This window comes from Monopterus albus, unplaced genomic scaffold (genome assembly GCF_001952655.1).
Source record: "Monopterus albus unplaced genomic scaffold, M_albus_1.0 scaffold1.1, whole genome shotgun sequence".
NCBI lineage: Eukaryota > Metazoa > Chordata > Actinopteri > Synbranchiformes > Synbranchidae > Monopterus > Monopterus albus.
In genome coordinates, this window is record NW_018127881.1 from 4,611,139 (window position 1) to 4,631,644 (window position 20,506).

The 20,506-nt window shown below is 38.9% G+C and overlaps 1 protein-coding gene across 5 annotated transcripts in view; it reads right to left on the bottom strand.

Moving 5' to 3' along the window:
• LOC109969434 (metabotropic glutamate receptor 4-like) overlaps positions 1–20,506 on the bottom strand; it is a 181,772-nt gene that overhangs the window by 88,384 nt on the left and 72,882 nt on the right. For all 5 annotated transcript variants that reach the window (XM_020616515.1, XM_020616440.1, XM_020616360.1 and 2 more), the window contains exon 4: positions 2,004–2,220. In XM_020616515.1, the coding sequence (XP_020472171.1) occupies positions 2,004–2,220 (217 nt within the window). The remainder of the gene's footprint in view (positions 1–2,003; positions 2,221–20,506) is intronic.

Genomic DNA, 20,506 nt, shown 5'->3' on the forward strand with positions numbered 1-20,506 from the left:
AGGCTCTGCCTCACCTGCCTCCCCTGACCACACGTCACTGGTCATTGATGGATTGAGACCGACTGCTGACATTTGTCTGAGGTCTTCCCCAATCTCTCTCTGTCTCTCCCATTTCTGCTCCGCCCCTCCACAATTCACTATAAAATGACAAAGGCTAAAAGTCCCCCTCCAAAACAAACAAAAAAAGACCATCAGCAATCTATTGTGTAAAACAGGAATATCTCCTGACTAAACTTGATTAAAATGTTTAAACGTGCCATATAGGACCAAAATGATGTTTATTTCCTGTAATAAATTTGAGTGCATGCATTGCTTCTTTGTTAGTGATGTGCATATGATTCTGATCCTTTTATCAGACAGCAAAAAATTCCATGATTTGGAAACTAGAAAAATTAAGCAACATATACCCCTCATGGATTCACACGTCATACTCTTTGAGCTCAATTGTGTCCACTACCTATAAAGGAAATGCATCATCCTATAATGATGATCATTTAAAACTGCTATAGATTGTCTTTAGTCTATAGCATTGCACTGAATGTGAACTTTAACAGCCCCTTATTCAAAACTATGCAATAGTATGTGTGACACTCCATTTTCTAATGTGTGGCACGGGCAAATAACTGCACCTCAAGTTAAGTAATACTGTGTACTCTACTGAGTTCTAATCACATGAACAAAGCTTCCGTCAAAACCCCCTTCGAACTTGTAAACAATTTGCAGAGACATGCATTTTCTGATTTTTCAACCCTGATATGATCCCTGATATGATGTTTTACCCAGCAGGACTTACTGTATTTTCTATTCCTGAGGTATCCCTGACTTGTGTCCAGACAATTAAGGGTTCAGAGAGTGACAGACATAATTGATGAGCAACCACAGTCAAGCTGGTCTCATTATGTCAAGGCACAGTGAAACTGCAGACATGGCCAGGGCACCTTAAAGTCTTATCCTTTTAATTATGCTAGTGCTTAGTTAACCAAAACTCTCACTCCCTGGGAACTCCCCAGTAAACGCCTGCCAACTACTCAACTTAAGCAAACACTAGTTTAATTTGGCTCAGTGCTGTTTTTGTTCAGGCAGTTTTCATTTTGCTTGTCTGAGTTTGTCTGGAAACGGCTGCTTGCAGTTTTATATTTGTGGCTCGGGTGATGAGAGCCACAGCAATCAAAAATACAGTCTACACTCAATATAGTGAATCAAAACAATGGGTATAAAGACACTAGCACCCTGCTTCGCCAGACACAATAAGCCCAAATGTTTCAGTCGTCATGTGACAGGAAAGCCTCCACTTTAAACTGTACAGCTGTAACAAGAATAATCTTTTAACCACCTGTTCTTCACGTTCATGTTGTGCAGTAGCTGTGAAGTGCATGTGGCATGTAACTCTGGAGTGCACATTTAGATTTTTTCCATACATGTACATCAAGTACCTGATTGCATTTAAGGCTATGAGCAGTGTGAATTTGTTTGTATGGGTTTTGGCATCTTTTGTGTTGTTTTTGGGATTAAATCTTTACACAATTGTATCAGAAGGGTACAACAGAAGAGTGTGTGAGGGGTTTGAATCCATTTTTTGAATTTGTGAAAGTAGTGCTCAAACTAAAACAAGGTGTTAACTTGTTCTTTGTGCGGGGCTGCAGTGCCGGGTGTTAAATCTCAGTGGGTTCAACAGCAACACATTCACATTACACATTCTATGTATAACTGAATGGAACATCAATGCCATTCACACCAGAACCAAATGTGTAGCTCTAACAAACAGACTTCCAGTTTTGTTTTAAAGCCCATGATGTTACATATTTAAGTCTGACACTGAACTGTTAGAACTCTGACTATCTGTACACTCTGGGATCAAATTTAGCATTTGGCCTCAGTAACTGATTGTTGCTTACACGTCTCCAAGCTTTACTGTTTTTCTACAGTACATTTGCATGGATAACACTGTCCCACGCCACGGTGCTAGGCAGGAAGTAATGATATATGAGGCTGCATGTACTCACCGTCCTCCCGAGACTTCTGAATGAAAGCGTCAACACCACTCTCGCCATAGTTCCCCTCTGAGGCCACTGTGGAGACGTAGTTCCAGCGCATGGCCTTGACAATGTCCACCATGGCCTGGGCCTGGTAGGTGTCTGGAGGCACCACGCGAGAGAAGAAGTCATAGCGGGTGTTGTCACTGAGCTCTGGAGCTGTGGAGGCATAGCTCACCTGGGGTATCTGCAAAGGAAGGAACATTGATAATATTATAATGTTGAAGCAGCTTATATTCTTTAAAGACAAGGCAAAGTATTTGTGCAGCACCTTTCAACAACAAGGCAGTTCAAAGTGTTTTACATAAAAGAATTAAACCAAGACATAAAAGAAACAAATATAAAAATACACAGAGTATTTGCAAAAGAGAAAAATGAATTAGAAGATAGAAACAGGCTAAAATAGTGTAAGACGGAGTAAAGAGAAGAATACAAATTACATTGCAGCTACAGTGCAAGATATGAATAGACAGTCCCAAATTTTATTTAATTAGAGACAGTGACAAACAGAAAAGCATTAAATCTTCATTTAAACAAAATGAGAGTTAGAGCAGACCTCAGGTTGGCTCCAGATATGTGGTGCATAAACACCGAAAACTGTGTCTCCATGTTCAGCTTTGACTCAGGATGGTAAAGCAGAGCTGTTACAGATGATTGTGATATACAGTACAGAGCCATTCAACTGCAACTGTCAGATCAGTCCGTAAAGACACTATTACAGTAGTCGAGCCTACTGAGGGTAACAGTGTGGAAGCTCTAAATCCTGCTGTTACAAGTCCTTGATATGTTTTAAAGATGCTATTAGGCTGATTTTGTAATCGTCTTGTCGTGGTTATCAAAATTTAGATCCGACTCTTTGATAACTTTCTGGTTTGCTTTGTGGTTTTTAGCATGACTTTTAATCGGAGGTGGAAAGTGAGTATATTTACTCAAGTACAGTTTTTAGGTACAGTATCTGTACTTTGAGTATTTTCTGCTACTTTATACATTTCAGAGAAAAATTGTACTAACTACATTTATTTGATAACATTAGTTACTAGTTACTTTTCTTAATTGGATTAATAAAACAAAATACAGTATAATCATAAGATTTTATTGTTCCAGTATGTAGTACTGTTAGTACTGGCAAGCATATAAGGTAATTTACATTAACACAATAATACATCAATAATTATAATCCAATAATATGATACACAGCACTTTAACATAAACTCTGCTATTCTGTACAATGAGTACTTTTATTTTTGGTACTTTAAGTATATTTTTATGCTAATACCTTTATACATTTGCTTAACCATTGGAAAGCAGGACTTTTACTTGTAACAGGGTATTTTTACACTGTGGTATTGCTACTTTTAATTAAGTAAACAACCTGAGTACCTACGCCACCACTGCTTTTAATTGTTCTTCTCTGGCTCCTTCTGTCTAATCGCTGACGATGGGACGAACGTGAGAAAAGCAGAAATTATAACCAGAATTTCAAAGAGAGGCCTGACTGCCATCCAACAACCTGCCTTTCTTTGGAGACTGAAAACTGAATGTTCCACTGCTGCAGGGTACATAGTAGTAGCTATTGTATAAGTAATATTTCATAAATGCGAGGAGTTGCATCATGGCAGCCTTCCGTGTCTCCCCCTGATTTGGAAGATGGTCCAAATATTTTACTGTGTGTTAAAGAGAAATGTTACATAAGAAATTTATATAGAGAAATAAATAGGTCAACTAAACCTTGAAGCCTTCGTGAGTGGCCATAATATGTTAAGAGATTTTTTGCCGTTTGTTGTTGTGTTTCTCAACAGAGGATGCTGTATTCAGAGATGGCACCATTTCAGTTTTTGTAATAGGTAAACTGTGTTTGTGAAAATGGAGTTTTTCATCCCTATGGCTACAGTGATTCACCAAACAGACAGCAGGGGTGTTTCCTGGTAATAATACATCATGCGCTTTTTTGATGAGGATCTGCCTTCATGTTTTTGTGTTTCTGGACAAAATGAGAAGGTGCTCTCAGTGAAACATGGGCCTAATGAAAAACAGCACTGTTTGTTCTCTAGATGTCTTTTTGCCATATGCACTGTATCATTATCACAGACAACAGACCTGTAGGACATAAACACACAGATAACCCCAGATAACATCTGACTTCAGGTAACTTCCTCCCCAAAATGAACAAAGCTGTTGCCCTGCTCATTTATTTAGGTAAAAATATGTAAACTCAAGTGTCTCTGGCAAACAGATTACAGTTAATGCAAAGAAAGAATACATATTAGAATTCTAGGCACAGCCTTTTTCTTCTGGTTTTTAAAACCAGGTATAACAGATTTTTATTTTATGAAATGCAAAGAGGAGCGATGGGTGAATGCACAGAATATATTCAAGTAAAAATGTTTGGGTTGTATAATGAGTAATACTCCATCTACTAAAACAGAATATCAGTAATGTAGCAGAGCAGTCTGTTGTCAAAGTCTGGGCAGGTCATGGCTACCATGAAAACAAGTTTTATTTTTAAGTGTTTTTATTCTGTATCATCCTTGACCTTCACAACTAGCAATATGCTTTTGTTATATGCTATTAATAGTTTGTTTTATTTAGTTTCATGGTGCATCTCTGCATGTCCATGTTTCACCTTGGATTGAAACTGTCGCTCTGTCCCTATTCCATTCACACTGATTCTAAGCAGGTTTTAGTATGTAATGGTGCCCGTCCTCCCCTAAAAAACAACACTAGAGGTCATATCTGAAAGAAATTTATTATGACCTGTAGTTAAGTTTTATTGTTAGGTGACCTGCAGCTGCCGCACTAATTATGATGGGAACAAGGAGAAAATCAGGCAGTGTAGTATAAAGACCAAGTCCACAGATGGAGGAGGTCAGGTTGGGTGGATCTAGAAAACACAGGACTTAAAACAGGCAGTGCTGTTTGTTTCCTTTTAGCAGACATTGTTGGTCCTTTTAATCAACCATAACCTTAACTGTGTCTTTATCATAGTAACCATGACAACAGAGGTCCAATAAGGAGAAGCTCCTATGGGCCGTATCAGAGGAGCAAGCAACCGATATGGTTATTTAGGTTGGAGGACTTGTTAAAGTGTTCACACTAAAAAAGTGGCAACGCTACACATACTTAAAGCAAACCAAATGCAAACTAGAAATGGTCAGTTGTTTAGTTTAGTTGGTGATGCCATGCACAAAATGAAATGGAAGCACATCTGGAAAAAACAACTGGAAAGACAAATAAAATACATAGTGGAAGGTGGTGTAATAGCCATATGTATGAAATCTTTTGATGTCTTTTTCTAAAGTTGGCACCAGCTTTCCAAAGTTGGTGTTTGATTAACATCCAACATCACACATTAATTATCTGCTTGTATAAAATGGTAACGTATGTTGACATTTTTGTTAACTAACCGCTAAAGCATTGCTGTTAAGAGACACAGCTTGTCTTCATTTTGGTGAAAATTAAAAAAGAAAGAGGCATGTTTTTCCTCTTTGTTTGGTACATGGCGTTTGTTTGTGGTCTCATCTACAGCAGCCTCATCCATACTTGTCTGAGTTTAGTTTGAAATGCATTCTTGAAGGGTAAAGGCCAGAGTCGCTGAGGTACTTCACTTCACTTCACTTCAGTACCAGGACCTTAACATGATTCCCTAAGTGAGCCTTAGCATGGGAGCAAGTGCAATCATGAAATGGAAAACATAGTAATGGAACATAAGTAATCAGGGAATGGACTTCCTTTTAAAAGATTGCCTAAAAATGCATAACATACTACACACTGAGATTACTTAGGGGATAAAAGACAGAAAATGTAACAAAAAGGCTCACTGATAAGTGCAAATACTTCTCTATGTAGGTCTACAGGCATCCCTGTAAACACTTTTAATATTTTAATACCTTGTTCAGTGAAATTAAAACCACAAGGGGTCTGCGGCGCTATAATTTAAGTCATTGTGTTGTTGTGTTATTGTAATGAAAAACTGATCTACTAATTAAGGACTTGAATTCATTAATTAATTAAGGAGTTTCTTTTGCCAGGTGTACTGCTCTATTCTATATCCTGCTTCCCTTAACTAATTTCCTCCAAAATAAGGGATCATATATACAGACACACAGAGAAAGACTGCAAAGTAGCTACAGTACATGGGCTGCACCGCACCAAATGATCTAATTATCTCAACAGGAAACAGATAAGAAAAGTCTGCTCACTATAGAAATAACTTGTGAGTATGCACAGCATGAATCATACATTAACACTATCATTTACCTTGTATCTAAAATGAACAGAGGTACATTCATTTGAAGGAAAACTCAATGGAAAATAAATCCTATGTAAGAGTGAACGAGTGTGTTCCACTGCCTAGCATGTGACGTTCTCAGCTGTGACACCCAACATGTTCACTGATAACGACTCGGCTGAATGCAAAGCTGTTTAATTGTTGAGAATATTAACAGGTACAGTTCTGTGCTAAAAATACCAGATTTATGTAACACCCAGCCAGTCTGGCAGCATGGCAGTTGCTGAGAAAATTAAAAGTTGCTATTTGCTGTGAGAGATGTGCAAATCTTCCACCATGACAGGAATATTTCGTTATCAACCTTTTCTGTGCTCATAGCAATTAGCACCTGAGTTTGTGACCGCAGTGGGAAACAAATTTTGTAAAAATGGGTCTGCATTTGATGGAACATTAAGTGAGTCTGCATCATGTCTCAGTGGCACATTGTATGTATGTTCATAAGGTGTGTGAAGTACATGTGTGTGCTTGCTATGTAGTCACAAAAATCAAGACAACATTCACACGCAAATGATTTACATTACAAAACATAACAAAAATAATTAAATGTACCATTTTATACACAAGTCCCATGTGGACTATTTTTACAAGTTGACATCTCACCCTGATGAAATGCCTGATTTTGAATTCAAATTTTGCCCTATTAATATCAAGACATTTAACAGTAACATTTTCAAATGTCCTAAGATCACCTTAGGTCCTACAGTCCCCCTGAAAATTAGAATTTGGCACAGCAATATTATCTTGCATCCCTTTCTGTTTAATCATTTAAGACCTTTTAGTGGCTGACTTGTGTCACATTCACCTCAAACTGTTGTTTGCTTTGTTTAACATCCTGCTCGGAAGAGAAGCGACTTAATCATGATTATGTTAGGACTCGAGATTTGGGTGCAGTACTTTTCTGTGCAAATTATGTTGCCATACAAACTAGTTAGCTATATTTGCACATGTAATTCAGACACCTGACAGCTCCTTGCAACCTGCAGTGCAGGCCAACTGCCAGGCATCTGCTTCAATCAAGCTGCATATGGAAAACATGGGTGGGTATCGTTGCTACTTGGCGATCTCATTTTACCTTAGAAGAATGCTGACTTTTAACATGGCACAAGCTGACACAGGCATTTGATTAAAGGAATATAATGAACACCACCAGAAGATAGCAAAAACGAGGGTCAACATCAGTTAACAGCGTTAAAAACACCCATCTAGTGTGGCGTTCTTCCTTCTGCATGTATTAGCATCTAAAGCTAATGCATTTGGTTTGGTGGCACTAGCAATTTAGCATGGTCATTATTCTACTTTTGTGTTGAATTGTTATGATTTTAATTTAGAAATAATTCAAGCTTTGTGTAATGGTAGTGTATTATTAGCCCCATTCTGCAATGTCTCCTCACTGTCAATCACATCACTGGACATTATGCTGCTACAATGCTGCTGTGGAGCCAGGAATCACCTAACTTTAGGTGGCTGTGGCGTCCATCTTTGCTAGGGAACAGGACGTGTCAGTTGGTTTTGAGTCTCATTAGACCTTGTAGCGGCTGAAAAAGTTACCTAATGCACCTTTAAGGTACCCTATAGCGTTTACACTCTACAGCAGTAATGCTGTGAAGTGTTTTTTTTTCTTTTATAGTGTCACCACATGTGACAATGGGGTGATGCAATACAGTACATATTCTTACAAGTGGTTTCCCACTATTCACCTGATCTGCAGGGGTGGAAAAGTGTCAATATACTAAGCAAAGCATCACCAAAGGCAGAGAGAACAAAACTGCCAGTAGGCAAATCTGGATATAATGTATGCCAATTTTAAATTTTGAAAATGTTTTACGTGGACAAAAATACATTCAACATGTTTGTTAGACCTCAGGGAAGCGCACCATGGTGAGGGCATAACACTGAATCTAAGCAGCAGATGTATTTATTTACAAAAAACCTCCATAGACCACCTTTAATCAAAAATCACTTCTCCGACGCAAGGACTCCGAGATCCTCCTTGGTTAGTCAGAATATATTTTGCTCAAATGGGAGACATGTTTTAACCTGCCAATAGCCCAAGGCAATTCTACAAACAGGCAGGCAGCTCTGCCTGCTGTCTTCAGACAAGTGTAAATGTAGACACTACAGTAACCATCATGATAATCATAAATCTGCCAGACCAATGTCTAAACAGTTCAGGGTCTGCGTGTGCACTAATGAACGGTGGACTTGTTTGGCTCTGTGTCAGAGAGCTACAGAATGGCACAGCTCGCAGTGCAACAAGCTCCTCGCCCTGACACAGCAGGAGCTCTGTGTGTTGGTTGCAGCACAGCAAAGGCTGTACTTATGTGTCAGTGTGCAAAAACAGCACTGAACTCACTATTCTAAGGAAGAGATACTGGCTGCAGTTTTCTGATCCAGCTTCATGCAGATTAAATTTAATGAAATGACAACATTTATATAGTTTAACTATATAGTACTGTATAATGGCCACTTACTACAGTAACAGAATCTGCAATGAAAACAATAACAATAATATTTTGTTTTCATGCATGCTCTACATCTGCATGTGGCCAGACAATACAGACAAACATAATCATTCCATTCACATAGTTAATTCAATTTAGGGTCAGAAAATAAGTCTGTCTGTGCAGCGGCTGCAAACATAAAGAGTAGTTGTTTAAAATTTGCAGTAAGAGAAGTGGGTGAACTCTGAGTCAAATGCACCACTTCAGAATCCAGGCTTTCTCCTTAATTGCTATCAGCTGCTGTTGACACTGAGGGGAGATTAAAGTTTCACTTTGTTACTATCAGGGTAAGTGGAGCAGCAAATAGCTGAGCCTTCTGAATAGAAAACCAATTCCTGCATAATGATTTAAAAAACAAAACAAAACTAAAAAAAGATTCCACGGGTCTACAACCAAAATGATTCAGAAAAAAATAATGAATTTTTGCTAAACTGAAAATGCTCTATAAAAGTTTTGATTGGCTCTGGTTTGCAAGATACGGCACTAGCATTATATGAATTTTGCTTGAAAATGACTTAACTTTGTCAAAATACGGAAGGAAAGATCTCTCAGTAAAATCAGAAATTATAACCAAACTCTTGATGGAAATAATGACAGAACTATTTGTTTTTGATACAAGCTTCTTACTGTAGGTGAAACATTAGACTGGTATTGTGCCTCAGGCAGTAGAGTTTACATACATACCTCAGCTCAAGACGTCACGCTCTTGGTTGTAGGCCTATACATCAGGCCAGGTTCTCCCTTAAAGTCAAAATGTGTCATCATCTTTACTTGTCAATTTTTGCATGTCGGCATGGAACGCAAGTGGCTCAGTGGGTTTAAAAACTATACCCAGTCAGCTCTTTTAAAGGTCAGCACCTCAAAATCCATAAAAATGACCACATTTCAATTCAGAAGCAATTTTTTTAACCAGTGTTCTCTCTGCTTTGGGTAACATTGAACAAAACAGGAACAGCTGCCTTTAATTCAGAATGATGCATTATTATATAAACGCCCTGTCTATTAATGGAAATATCATTATTTTCTTAGACTTTTACAAAGGTGAAACCACAGATGTCTTCGCTGTGTGTTTGACGCACAGCATAATTATGACCTTAAATCAAGAGTTAATTGAAGTTAACCAGTAAACCATGAGGCTAGATAATGCTGCCCAATTTCAGTCTACTCCGATAGAGCTGTGCTGCGTGGCCATACTGTCCACTGTCAAATGTTCAGCCTCAAGAGACCGGTGATAAAATCTCCAAGCATGCTTTAGACCTTTTCATAATATTTCCATCTCTCAGTTTTGACCTTTAATATTTTGACATGCGATTGAATTGAGAGGAGAAGCCAAAGCCAATAAGATTGAGCGCAGCCTGCTTTGTCTTCCACAGAGACTGACACCACCCTGCCTCAATCATGCAGATCATTGTGGAGAGCCAAAGTTTCTCCGCTGCCTCCTTCAGCTCTATTCAGGTGATTGGAAACACTTCAGCAAGTCAAAGAGGACCTCTGAACTAAACCTGCTGGTGAGGTGACCCCTTAAAGATGAGGCAGCACGTCAGACTTTCTGAACAGCTGGCAACATTTTTGAAGTATTCTCCAGCAGAAATGTACGCCAACCAGCTGAATTACAACCCAGAACAGATCATGTACAGTGTAGAGTGAATGTAGAGTCAATTATTTGAGAAAATTCAGACAACTATTTAGATACACTAATCAATTAATTGTTGTGGTTTGTCAAAAAAAAACAAAATTCTGTAGTCCAGCTTCTTAAATCTCAGAATTTTTACTGTACTTTGTGTTATATGATGGTAAACTGTATATCACTGGGTTTTGTACAACTTGTCAGCCAAAACAAGATTTTGACTTTGGGCTCTGAGAATTTGACATTTTAAAAAGTCTAAACAATTAATAAAAATAAATAAATAAACAGCAGATTGTTTGTAATCAAAATCATGCTTACTTCAAGCTAAATTTTAATGTGATTTTCTCCTTATAACACAAGGATAGAAATGTTACCTTGCACACTGAGGGTGTGTGGGTGTTTGTGTGCATGTCTGTGCATGCACATGTTTTCTGGTGAGACTTGCCAAATATTGATTTTTATGCTTTCCTTCTGCTTTACATGCTCAAATTAGCTCTACAAATGGTAATTCCTTTGATTTTGTCTGGAACTGATGTCGCAAATGACCTGATTGTTCTGAACAGAGCACTTAGTTTGATCCGAGATTAGAAATAATAAAAACTGCCAAAAAAAAAAGTTTGTTCACACATTAGCCTGCAAACTAAAAAACACTGGGTGACTTAAAGCGTTTCTTACTTATCCACATCCTGGAAAAACTCCAGGGACTTCTTGAAAGTTTCAACAACTTAATTCTGCTTTGTGCTGCAATAAAAGCTGAACACGATGAACTTTTCAACTCTTCTTATTTAATCTGGTGGCAGAACCTAAAAGACCAATTAATGAGCTGTTCAATTTTTCGAGTCTATGAAGGAGGAAGTCAATTTGCCACAACAATAATGACAGATAAATCAGTTTGTCACAGCACAGTAACATTTAATGTAGTTTATTGTTTCAGCCATTGAGGGAATGTTGTTTCTGTTTATGGCAGTCAGTGATAATGCAGCTCACACCATGCACACTGCAGCTTAGAAATATGTCCTGTAAATGGACTAGAAACTAAATGCATAGTTCTAGTCTGTATATAGTTTAGTAAGCTGTAACTTTAAACAGGTATTTAAATGTAATCAAACACTTCTTGAAATAGAAAAAAGACAAAGAAGGCTACAGTTATGGGTTAAATACAGTCAGCAGAATATTCCATTAAACATTTGCTTTAAACCCATTTTCCTTTTATATCATCTTTTAAAATGCTTTAAAGAAAATAAAAAAAAAATATGGTCACCTCTTGGGATGGTTTTGTTTATAACTTTGGATGCCATATTGGCCCTTTCAGTTGTCTTAATGTTGAGATGTACCCAATTAAAAGTAGAATTCTGCGTGGGTTAATCGCTACCAATGACCCCTGACGTCCTGATTGCTTTCAGATTGTCATTTGATACACGGCTTTACAAAATACTGCTTATATTCTATACAGAACATTTCCTTGTGCAGAAACTGTTTAAATGTTGGCACTGAATATAAGAAAACCGTTGTTGTTGTGCACTGTAATCTGGTCAACACCGATATTGGTGGCAGAATATATTCAGGGCAAAAACACTTTTAATCTCAATATTAATATAGTAGAACCACAATGTAGAGCATGAATCAGGCTGCATATTGCTGCACAAACCTGATCCGGACTTGACACAGTTGAGATTGTACAGTGTTTCTCTCCTCATCATGAAAGTGTTACAGCAGTCTAGCCTAAAGTTTGACCTATGTGTCCAAACCTGACCTGAACCCAAACATACTGTACTTTCTAAAGTTCTGTTCAAACATGGCCCAAACCCTCAGGTACTAACGGGTCCCGTCAGGCCCACTTCAGGTATCCACACTCTACCACAATGCAAAGAGAGGTGGTGCATGTTGAAAGTGCAAACTCCATCGCTACAGCTTTCTCAGGCCCCATTGGATATCCAAGATGCTCCAAGGTTCTTTGATGCACTTCTCAGCTGTGCTAAACATAGCACCCCAATCTGTTAGAGACCTTAAGACAGAGTGTGTGAGAAATCGATTCCCTGCTATCTGGGTCTCCATCTCTCTGCTCTCCTCTCCATGTGTACCAAAAGCAGAAACTCTGTGACCCTTTACTCAAGCAGCTAAAGTTTGTAGGAAACATAACACAGTCTATTGATGACATAAAAGAGGGATGACTGCTGTTTCACTGAGCCAAAAACAAGACTCTCAGTCCAGTGCAGACAAGGTATTACCCCAGAATCGACAGCATCATCTCTATTTGTAATCAGGGATGTGGACACAAATTCCTTGCAACAACAGCATGAGAATACTGTATCTCTGTTCTGACCACAAAGGATGTTACTGCAGCATCACTTTTGGCAGCTCAGTATGTCACAGTCAGTCCTGGTCCAATCCTACAGATCCATCACTGAAGGCCTCCTCACACCATCCATCACAGTCTGATATGGCTCTGCCTCCTGCCGCTCCAAGGGAAGCGTGTCATTCAAATCTCTGAGGGGGTTATTGAGTGTGGGCTGCACTGCATCACATACACAGCTGCACAATAACAGAGCAAAGAAAAAGGCAAAGAAGATTTCTGCCAACTGCAACAGCCACCTGTTTGACCTGTTTGGTTTGCTTAAATCACCTGCCACCACGAGTGTCTCTTCATATGGACAGACACTCTTCTTTTCAAACATAAAAATCAAATCTCGGAGACTTCTGACACTTTGAACTTTAAATATTTACACTTATAGCTCCAGGCTGGTGGTTCAGATTGTATTTAGATATCAGGGGAGATTATTATTATTTTTGACGGGTTAACTCATAAAACCAGACCATACATTGGCCTGGAACCAGCTGTCAACTCTCAGGGGCTCTCCACCGTTAGATAAGGCAGTATGTCCAACTAATGAATGGCACTTCACATAACTTCATCCTGAGGCTCATCTCACAAAATGAGATTAACAATATGGAAAATTGTTTCTGTGCCAGAAGGCAAATAAAGAAAAACAAAACAAAGAGTAGTTTTTTGTTTGTTTTGCTAATATGCACTACCATCTTTTATCCACCCCATTTAGATCATTCAGGGTAGAGTAATCATTAAAGACACAGCGGTATCACACAGTACAATGCAGCACTACAAACACGAGTCTCAAGGTATAGATGGCATTCATAGGAAAACCAGCAAGAGGAAGCTCAATTTTGAAAGTAGACAACCAAAGAAATCCCACCTGCTCGTTCTGACTTCTTTCCAAAGCCACTCCTCCCTAACACACTGCAATGTGTACTGCCTGGCTATTTACAAATTTCAGGAAAATAACAAATGCCCCCCCAAAAAACACTAAACCATGGCATCACTTTTCAAGCCCCTTTGTTTTCTCTGTTGTTGCCATCGTTAAAAAGCCACACCAGCGTTAATTCTGGTTTTACTTCTTGCAGCATCCAACTTCCTTTTAGGCGTAACCTTCTCGAATATGGCCTCCATTTGTGACCCAAAGCTGATGTGGGTACCTTCTCTACCATAGCTTGCTAGCTTTAGCTATAAAAACAGCAGTAACTGCCTGCCTGGCCTTGTGGGAGACACTTGGCTCATGCAATGAGTGCACGAGCAGAGTGCACAAAAGCAGGAAGCTAGGTTGACGGTCAGGTAGGTTTTGCTTGGCTCAAGTAAAATTACTGGTCAGGCTTTTCTTTTCAGCCCTGCTGCTGCAACAAATGGATTGTTTTCTTTATGTTGTCAGTGTAAATGTAATGCGAATTTCAAGAAATGCAACAAAAACTGATTCTGAAATGAATCATGAGCGCTACCATTAATTGTTAGACTCACTGACAATAAACATAGATACTTAAGGACTATTTACTATTTTGGATTTGTGAGTAAAAAAGCATTTTAAAAATCAGGTTTTGAAAACTTAGAATCATCTCCATAAAGACACATGGATATATATACTTCATTACTATAAATTCAGGGGTATTTTAACACTAGTACTGTACATTAAACATTAGTACCATAATTACCTTTTGAACTACAAACATATCAACTTGTCATAAAATGTAAAAGCACAGGTGGAACTAATAAGAGGCCACCCCAGTAAGTCACTATGCAGTCATCATTAGTGTTAAGTACACTTTTGATTTTCCTGCTATAGCACGTCAAATATCTGCCATGAAAAAAGAGCTATAAAGGCGAGCAGCACCCCGACCTCCCAGTGAGATAAATGATGGTTTCATTCAAAGGTTGGTGTTAACGCTTGTGCTGTGGGGGGGCTCCTCCAGTGGTCAATATCATGTCGACCTTCACAGGAGCCACTGCCTTATTTTATTTTCTGAAGTACAAGACAGACTTGAAATGCTTTCAGTATTTCTACTGCACATCAAAACAAATCCAGCAAAAGTCCAGCTACACCTCACGTGCCTGTGCTCTGCTCTACAACATCAGCAGATGGGAGGATTCCTTTGCTGTGCGTAAATGATCTGCCACTAAACACTGATGCAACTGGTAAGACATCAGCGCAGAATGAAAAACAGCCACAAGCACAAAGGACAACACCTCACTCAACATGACAGTAGCAGAGTGGTCCATTGAGATATGCAGTGGCATGACACACCGCCATCTAAAAGCATACGACAAACACACACATACACAAAGCCTCTGCCAACCTGTCCGCCATGATATTTAATGAGGAAAGAGTTTAGGGGTGTTTTAGGCCAGATAAAAGATTAAACCAAAGCTTAAAGATGAACAGTGGTGGCACTGCATTAAAGATAAATCTTCCAGACAGAATTTAATCCACTCTTTGGCTTCTAAAGACCCACCGGCTTCCAGCGAAATGTTAAATCATGTCATGTGATGACACTCCAAACTTAAATAAAGGTGACTGATACATCACAACAATTGGAAAAAAAAGTGATTAATCGTGGTTAAAATTGAAAATAGGGGGAAAAAACATTCCTCAGGCAGCTCTCTTTCTTCCAGTGTGCTTAAAAATACCCCAAGATAAAACCTCACAAACCAATAAAATGCCACTTAATAACACAAGTAGAGAATGTGCTCATAAAGGCCCCGAGATATCACCAATACCCAACCGACAATGTTATTGGACGTTAGGGGATGGAGTGACAGCAAGAGGCAAGGTATCTGCCTTGGCCACAGATTGTGTTTTCTTAGTGTGGACAAACAAAGCTGTACAGAGCGCCATAGTCACTGCCCCTTAAAAAGGGCCGATGCTTGTGTATCGTTTAATCCACGACTTTAAACATAAAATCTTGAATGAATCTAGAGTCTTATCAGCACCGACGGGTTATGTTCTGAGGTCATATTCAGCTTTTGTGTGGGCTTACATCTGAACATTTCCAGTTTTCATTTCTAACTTGCATCTATCCATCCAGCAGATGGGAATAAAAATTGAGCTGCTGCATTTGAGGGTTTATTTAAGATTCTGTGTGATTTTCTGTTATTTAGTGCAGACACGTCGTGTTCCTAACCAACACAAAATACCACAGTCTTCCTGTGCTTCAAACATAAAATGGGGAAAAAAGTCAGGACACTGTGCTCAAAGCAGCTTTGCTGCATGCTCCCTATAAACTTGCACTGACATTTTTACATACAGGTGCACGTGTGTCATGAGCCAAACACTACATTTTTTTAAGTTGTGGTGACGGTTACATGCAGAGTTTGCAATTACATGAATTCACTGTTGGTCAATAAACTACTGTGCTCCCCTGCTAACATGACTGGACATGCGGGATTGCTCTTGAATCATTACACTGACCTCCTGTTGTGTGTGACTTTTCTAAGTTTTCAAATTTGAATGTCTTTATTCTGGGTTTGCTGATGAATACCGTTCAAACATTAAATAACAGCAGGTCATGATGAAATTGCATTTAACACCCAACCAAACCCACTTCATAAACCACGCACACTGCTTCACTCACAGAGAATAGAAAAAAAAAGAGAATCTCATAAGAAGAGTGAGCGAGTCTGTTTGTAATGATTTAGGGTGTCTGACTGAAATCATGTGTGGTGGTACTCAGGAAAATTACTTTGTCTTCCTGATTACAATGATAAATCACAATTACGATGGTCTTGTTAGGACGCCTGACCTGGTTTACCATCTATAGGTGATACTGCAGATAATAACCATATGGTAACATTTGCTTTAAACAGACTATGAGGCAGAAAAAGTGCTTAAGTGAAGAAAAAACATGGCGTGCAGACTGCGGCCACCTCTACACAACCACAGTCTTTTGAAAAGCTGGCCATCATGAATTCATCACACATTAATTAATGCAGCAAAAACAATGCTTCCCAGTATCCCCATCAAATGTATGTATCACTTTGCAGGCAAAGCTTCAAGTATAAAAGGCTGCTCTCTTCCATACGTTCATTCTCAACTTATTTTCTTTTTTTTTTCATAGGATTGGTGGCTGCGAGCTGTTAATAGTGAATACATTTGGAGTGCAATAATAAAAATTCTTCCCATGATTTTCATTAGTATGCAAGGTGCTGATGGCAGCAGCTCTGCATTTGTTAACAATATCCACAAAAAGCCAATGAAAGATGTAGTAAAAAGGCTTGAAACCCTCAAGACTAATGGACAGATACTTACAAGCTTCTCCAGCCATTCTTTTATAGTTCAAGTATAAAAATTCAGGCTCATGACCGGATTTGTCTTGATGATGATCAGGAGTAGGTGGGGGAGCTACAAGTACAGCACTGCAACTTGTACTGTATCTTTTCATACAACAAACCTGATGCCAGAAGCAGCACTCCGCTGCCCAACATGGAATTCTTGGTAAGCAAAAAAAAAAAAGGGGGGGGAAAAAACTAAAATATCAAACATTATCGATTTCAAGCTGTAACTGACAGTAAGATGTGTTACACTTTTATAAAATGCATAGGAGTAAAAACCGGATACCTCTAAGTGAGCTGTCAAACTAAAAGCTGGTTATCTTCATTGGGCCAGGATGACAGTTTTCACCGGCCCAATTATCTCTACCACACATCGGTTGTCCTCATGTAGAACCTGTCTGCAAGCCCCCACACTGTAAATCATAAACTTGCTTAGTCCAATCTCTAGCCAAAAAGAGCTTTACTGACTCTGTCGCTGTTGTTTTTTTTTTCTTGCTTTTGCTGTTTAATGAATGACAACTCAATTATTGATGATCTTGGAGTTCCTTAATTATTAAACTGTGCCTGTAGTTGAGAGCTGTGCTGGGGTTAATGTGGGTGATCCAGTGGGTCTTGGAGAGAAAAAGAAAACGACTGCTCAGCTCTGCTCAGCTGTGATGATTAGTCCGGGTACCTGCTGATCTGGTTCCCAGAGTCACAAGGTGGTAGAAATACAAAATATTGTTTAAATGCTCTTTTAAGCTTAACTTATTGGTGTTCATTAAAAGTATTACGACATTCAGTCATTTTAGGGTCTAGGCTGTTAAAAAAAAAATCTTATTTACTCGTTGCTTATTTAAGGCCATATAAGGTTGATATGCTGAACACGTTAGCAAACAGGTGCCTATTTACACATTAAGTTGACATGGAGCAACATTCACATTTATTTGGATGTTTGTCCCCTGGATAAATTTAAGTTGGAAACAGTTAAAGTACCCCTACATGTATTTAGAACTGACTAAATGAGCAGGAAATAAACATTTAATAAATAGTTTATAAGACACTAAAGGTGTAGTTGTAATCAGACACAAGGACATTTTAAGTGTTTAATATACAGTATGTGTCAGTAATTATTGGGTTGAGATCTGATTGCTGTGAAGGCCACAGCATGATTCCCATCCTTTTCATACTCAGAAGCAAGTTGCTGATAATTTTCTGTAAGTTCGTGACTATACAAGAACCATTTTCACATTACACAGTCATTTGATAAAAAAAACTAAAAGCAGCTTTTACATTATTAAAGTTACTGTAGACATACAGTATGTACACTGTTTATATGCACTGTACCACAGCCAATGTTAGCTAGTGGTATTGGAGTATTTTTAGCCAGTGTTATGTTTTCCTGTGAAGTAGACAGGTGCTGGGTGCTTGTGCTAATTGGCATTTTGGCATCATTACAAGCCATCAGGCAGCTTCTCAATTACTATTTAGATTCCCTGAGAAACGTGCGACTGTGGCATGTCATCATGTTCAGTTTGCCTTAACCTACAAACATTTGCAAGTAAATATTCTGCTTCTTCATATTACATTTCTGTCACTACAGTGCTCCAGGCACACAACATATATGACAGGTAATGAAATTAAATGCCACTGAAGCAACAATAGATGGTCTCATTCTTAAGAAACTGTTGCACATCAAGGCATATTTCAGAGTGCAGAACACCAGCAAGCAGCACCAGCAATAAAAAAAAAGCATCTATCTTTGGATGATAGATCAGGATGTTGGGCCCATCATGCTCTCATCATGACCTCTTTCAACTTGAAACGTACAAGTCTTTTGATTGCTTCAGCTTCACTGACATGAGCTTTCAATCAAAGTCTCTGAGAGCAATTTGGCTGGGCTTTGTCATCTGTATTTCCACAATTGTTTGGAGTCCAGATTTTGAGGAGCACTCAGTGACTGATCAGTTTTGCCTCACCAGACAACCTCTCCTGTCTCCAGAGATGGAGATTTCCAGCCAAACCGCATGAATGCTCAATTATGTACAAGACTGTTGATATTTTACAAATTCTTGGGCAGTAAAGAGACTGAATCAACTCAAAGGGTTACTGAATAATATTTTAATGTTTAAATTAATCAAACTATTTTCTTACTCTTTGATATTAAGGACAGGCAACAATTACACCTGTAGATATTTAGCTCTTGACTCAGCATAGTTACTAGATTTAAATTTATCTGATGTAGGTGTTTAAAATCTCTGCTTGATGTTTGTGTTTTCAGTAACTAATTTATGTGCAGAGGGAGGGTGGGGTAAAAATAAATAAATAAATAAAACAATGGAGAAAAAAAAAAAAGGAAGAAGCATGAAGTCAGCAGAGGCATGTTTAAGGTAGATAAGGTGAAATCCAACTGACAGTTCTTGCATTTTCCCAGTGGCAACAGACATTTTATTGGCAAGTCAGTAAGATAGTCTCTCCAGCCCCAAGAGTGAGCTGGAGAATTGCACCAGCTGGGGAAAATGCTATTGGTCACAGCAAGTCATTGTAAATTGATGTCTCAGAGCTGCAACCTTCTCCCATGAAATTCTGCTTCTCCTCATTCGAAAGGTGTGGCACACTGCTAATGAGATCCCTCTATCAAGTTTCAAGTCAGATTTAACAAATTATCACATTGCAGTATGACATACAGCCCATTCTGTTCAGCCTGCACAAACTTGTCAAGATGTGCGAGTTCATGATCACTTCTGTTCTGATTTTATTGTGAGAAGACTGTGACAGTCCAGTCTCTCCATGTTTTTTTAACAACATGACCTACAGTATGAGAATACAAACTAAACACTTCACACCAACATGCATTGTATTTCTGTGGCTGTCAAAGAAGCAGACCCAGTGCTATGCAGGGAAACATCTAATCGTATATGCATTAGAGGCAACAGACAGTTTAGGGAGGGGTGGTTGAAGGAATGTCACAGAACTGGGATCGTGTCCCTGGACACTTCGTTTCTGGCATGTGCTCCTTGATCAGTAGGCTCAGGCAGCCTGGCACACTGGGAAGGATTGGCAGTTCACAGCTTGCTCTCAGGACTGGATGGATGAAGAAATGGATGAATGATTAAAACAGCATGGTGGGCTGCTTTATAACACAGGCAGGGTCACAGAGAGCTGGCAAGTCACTCCCCAACAGAAAGAAGAAGGAAGGGTAAGAAAAGCTCACTCACAGAGCTACACGTGGCTAATTAGATCTGACAGGCAGTAGAAATCAAATCAAATCAAATCAAATTTTAGTTGTATAGCGCCAAATCACAACAAAAGTCATCTCAGGACACTTTACAAAGTAAGGTCTAGACCTTACTGTTATCAATATTATTACATAGGGAAAACCCAACAAATCCCCCTTGAGCAAGCACTTGGCGACAGGGGGAGGAAAAACTCCCTTTAACGGAAGAAACCTTCGACAGACCCCGGCTC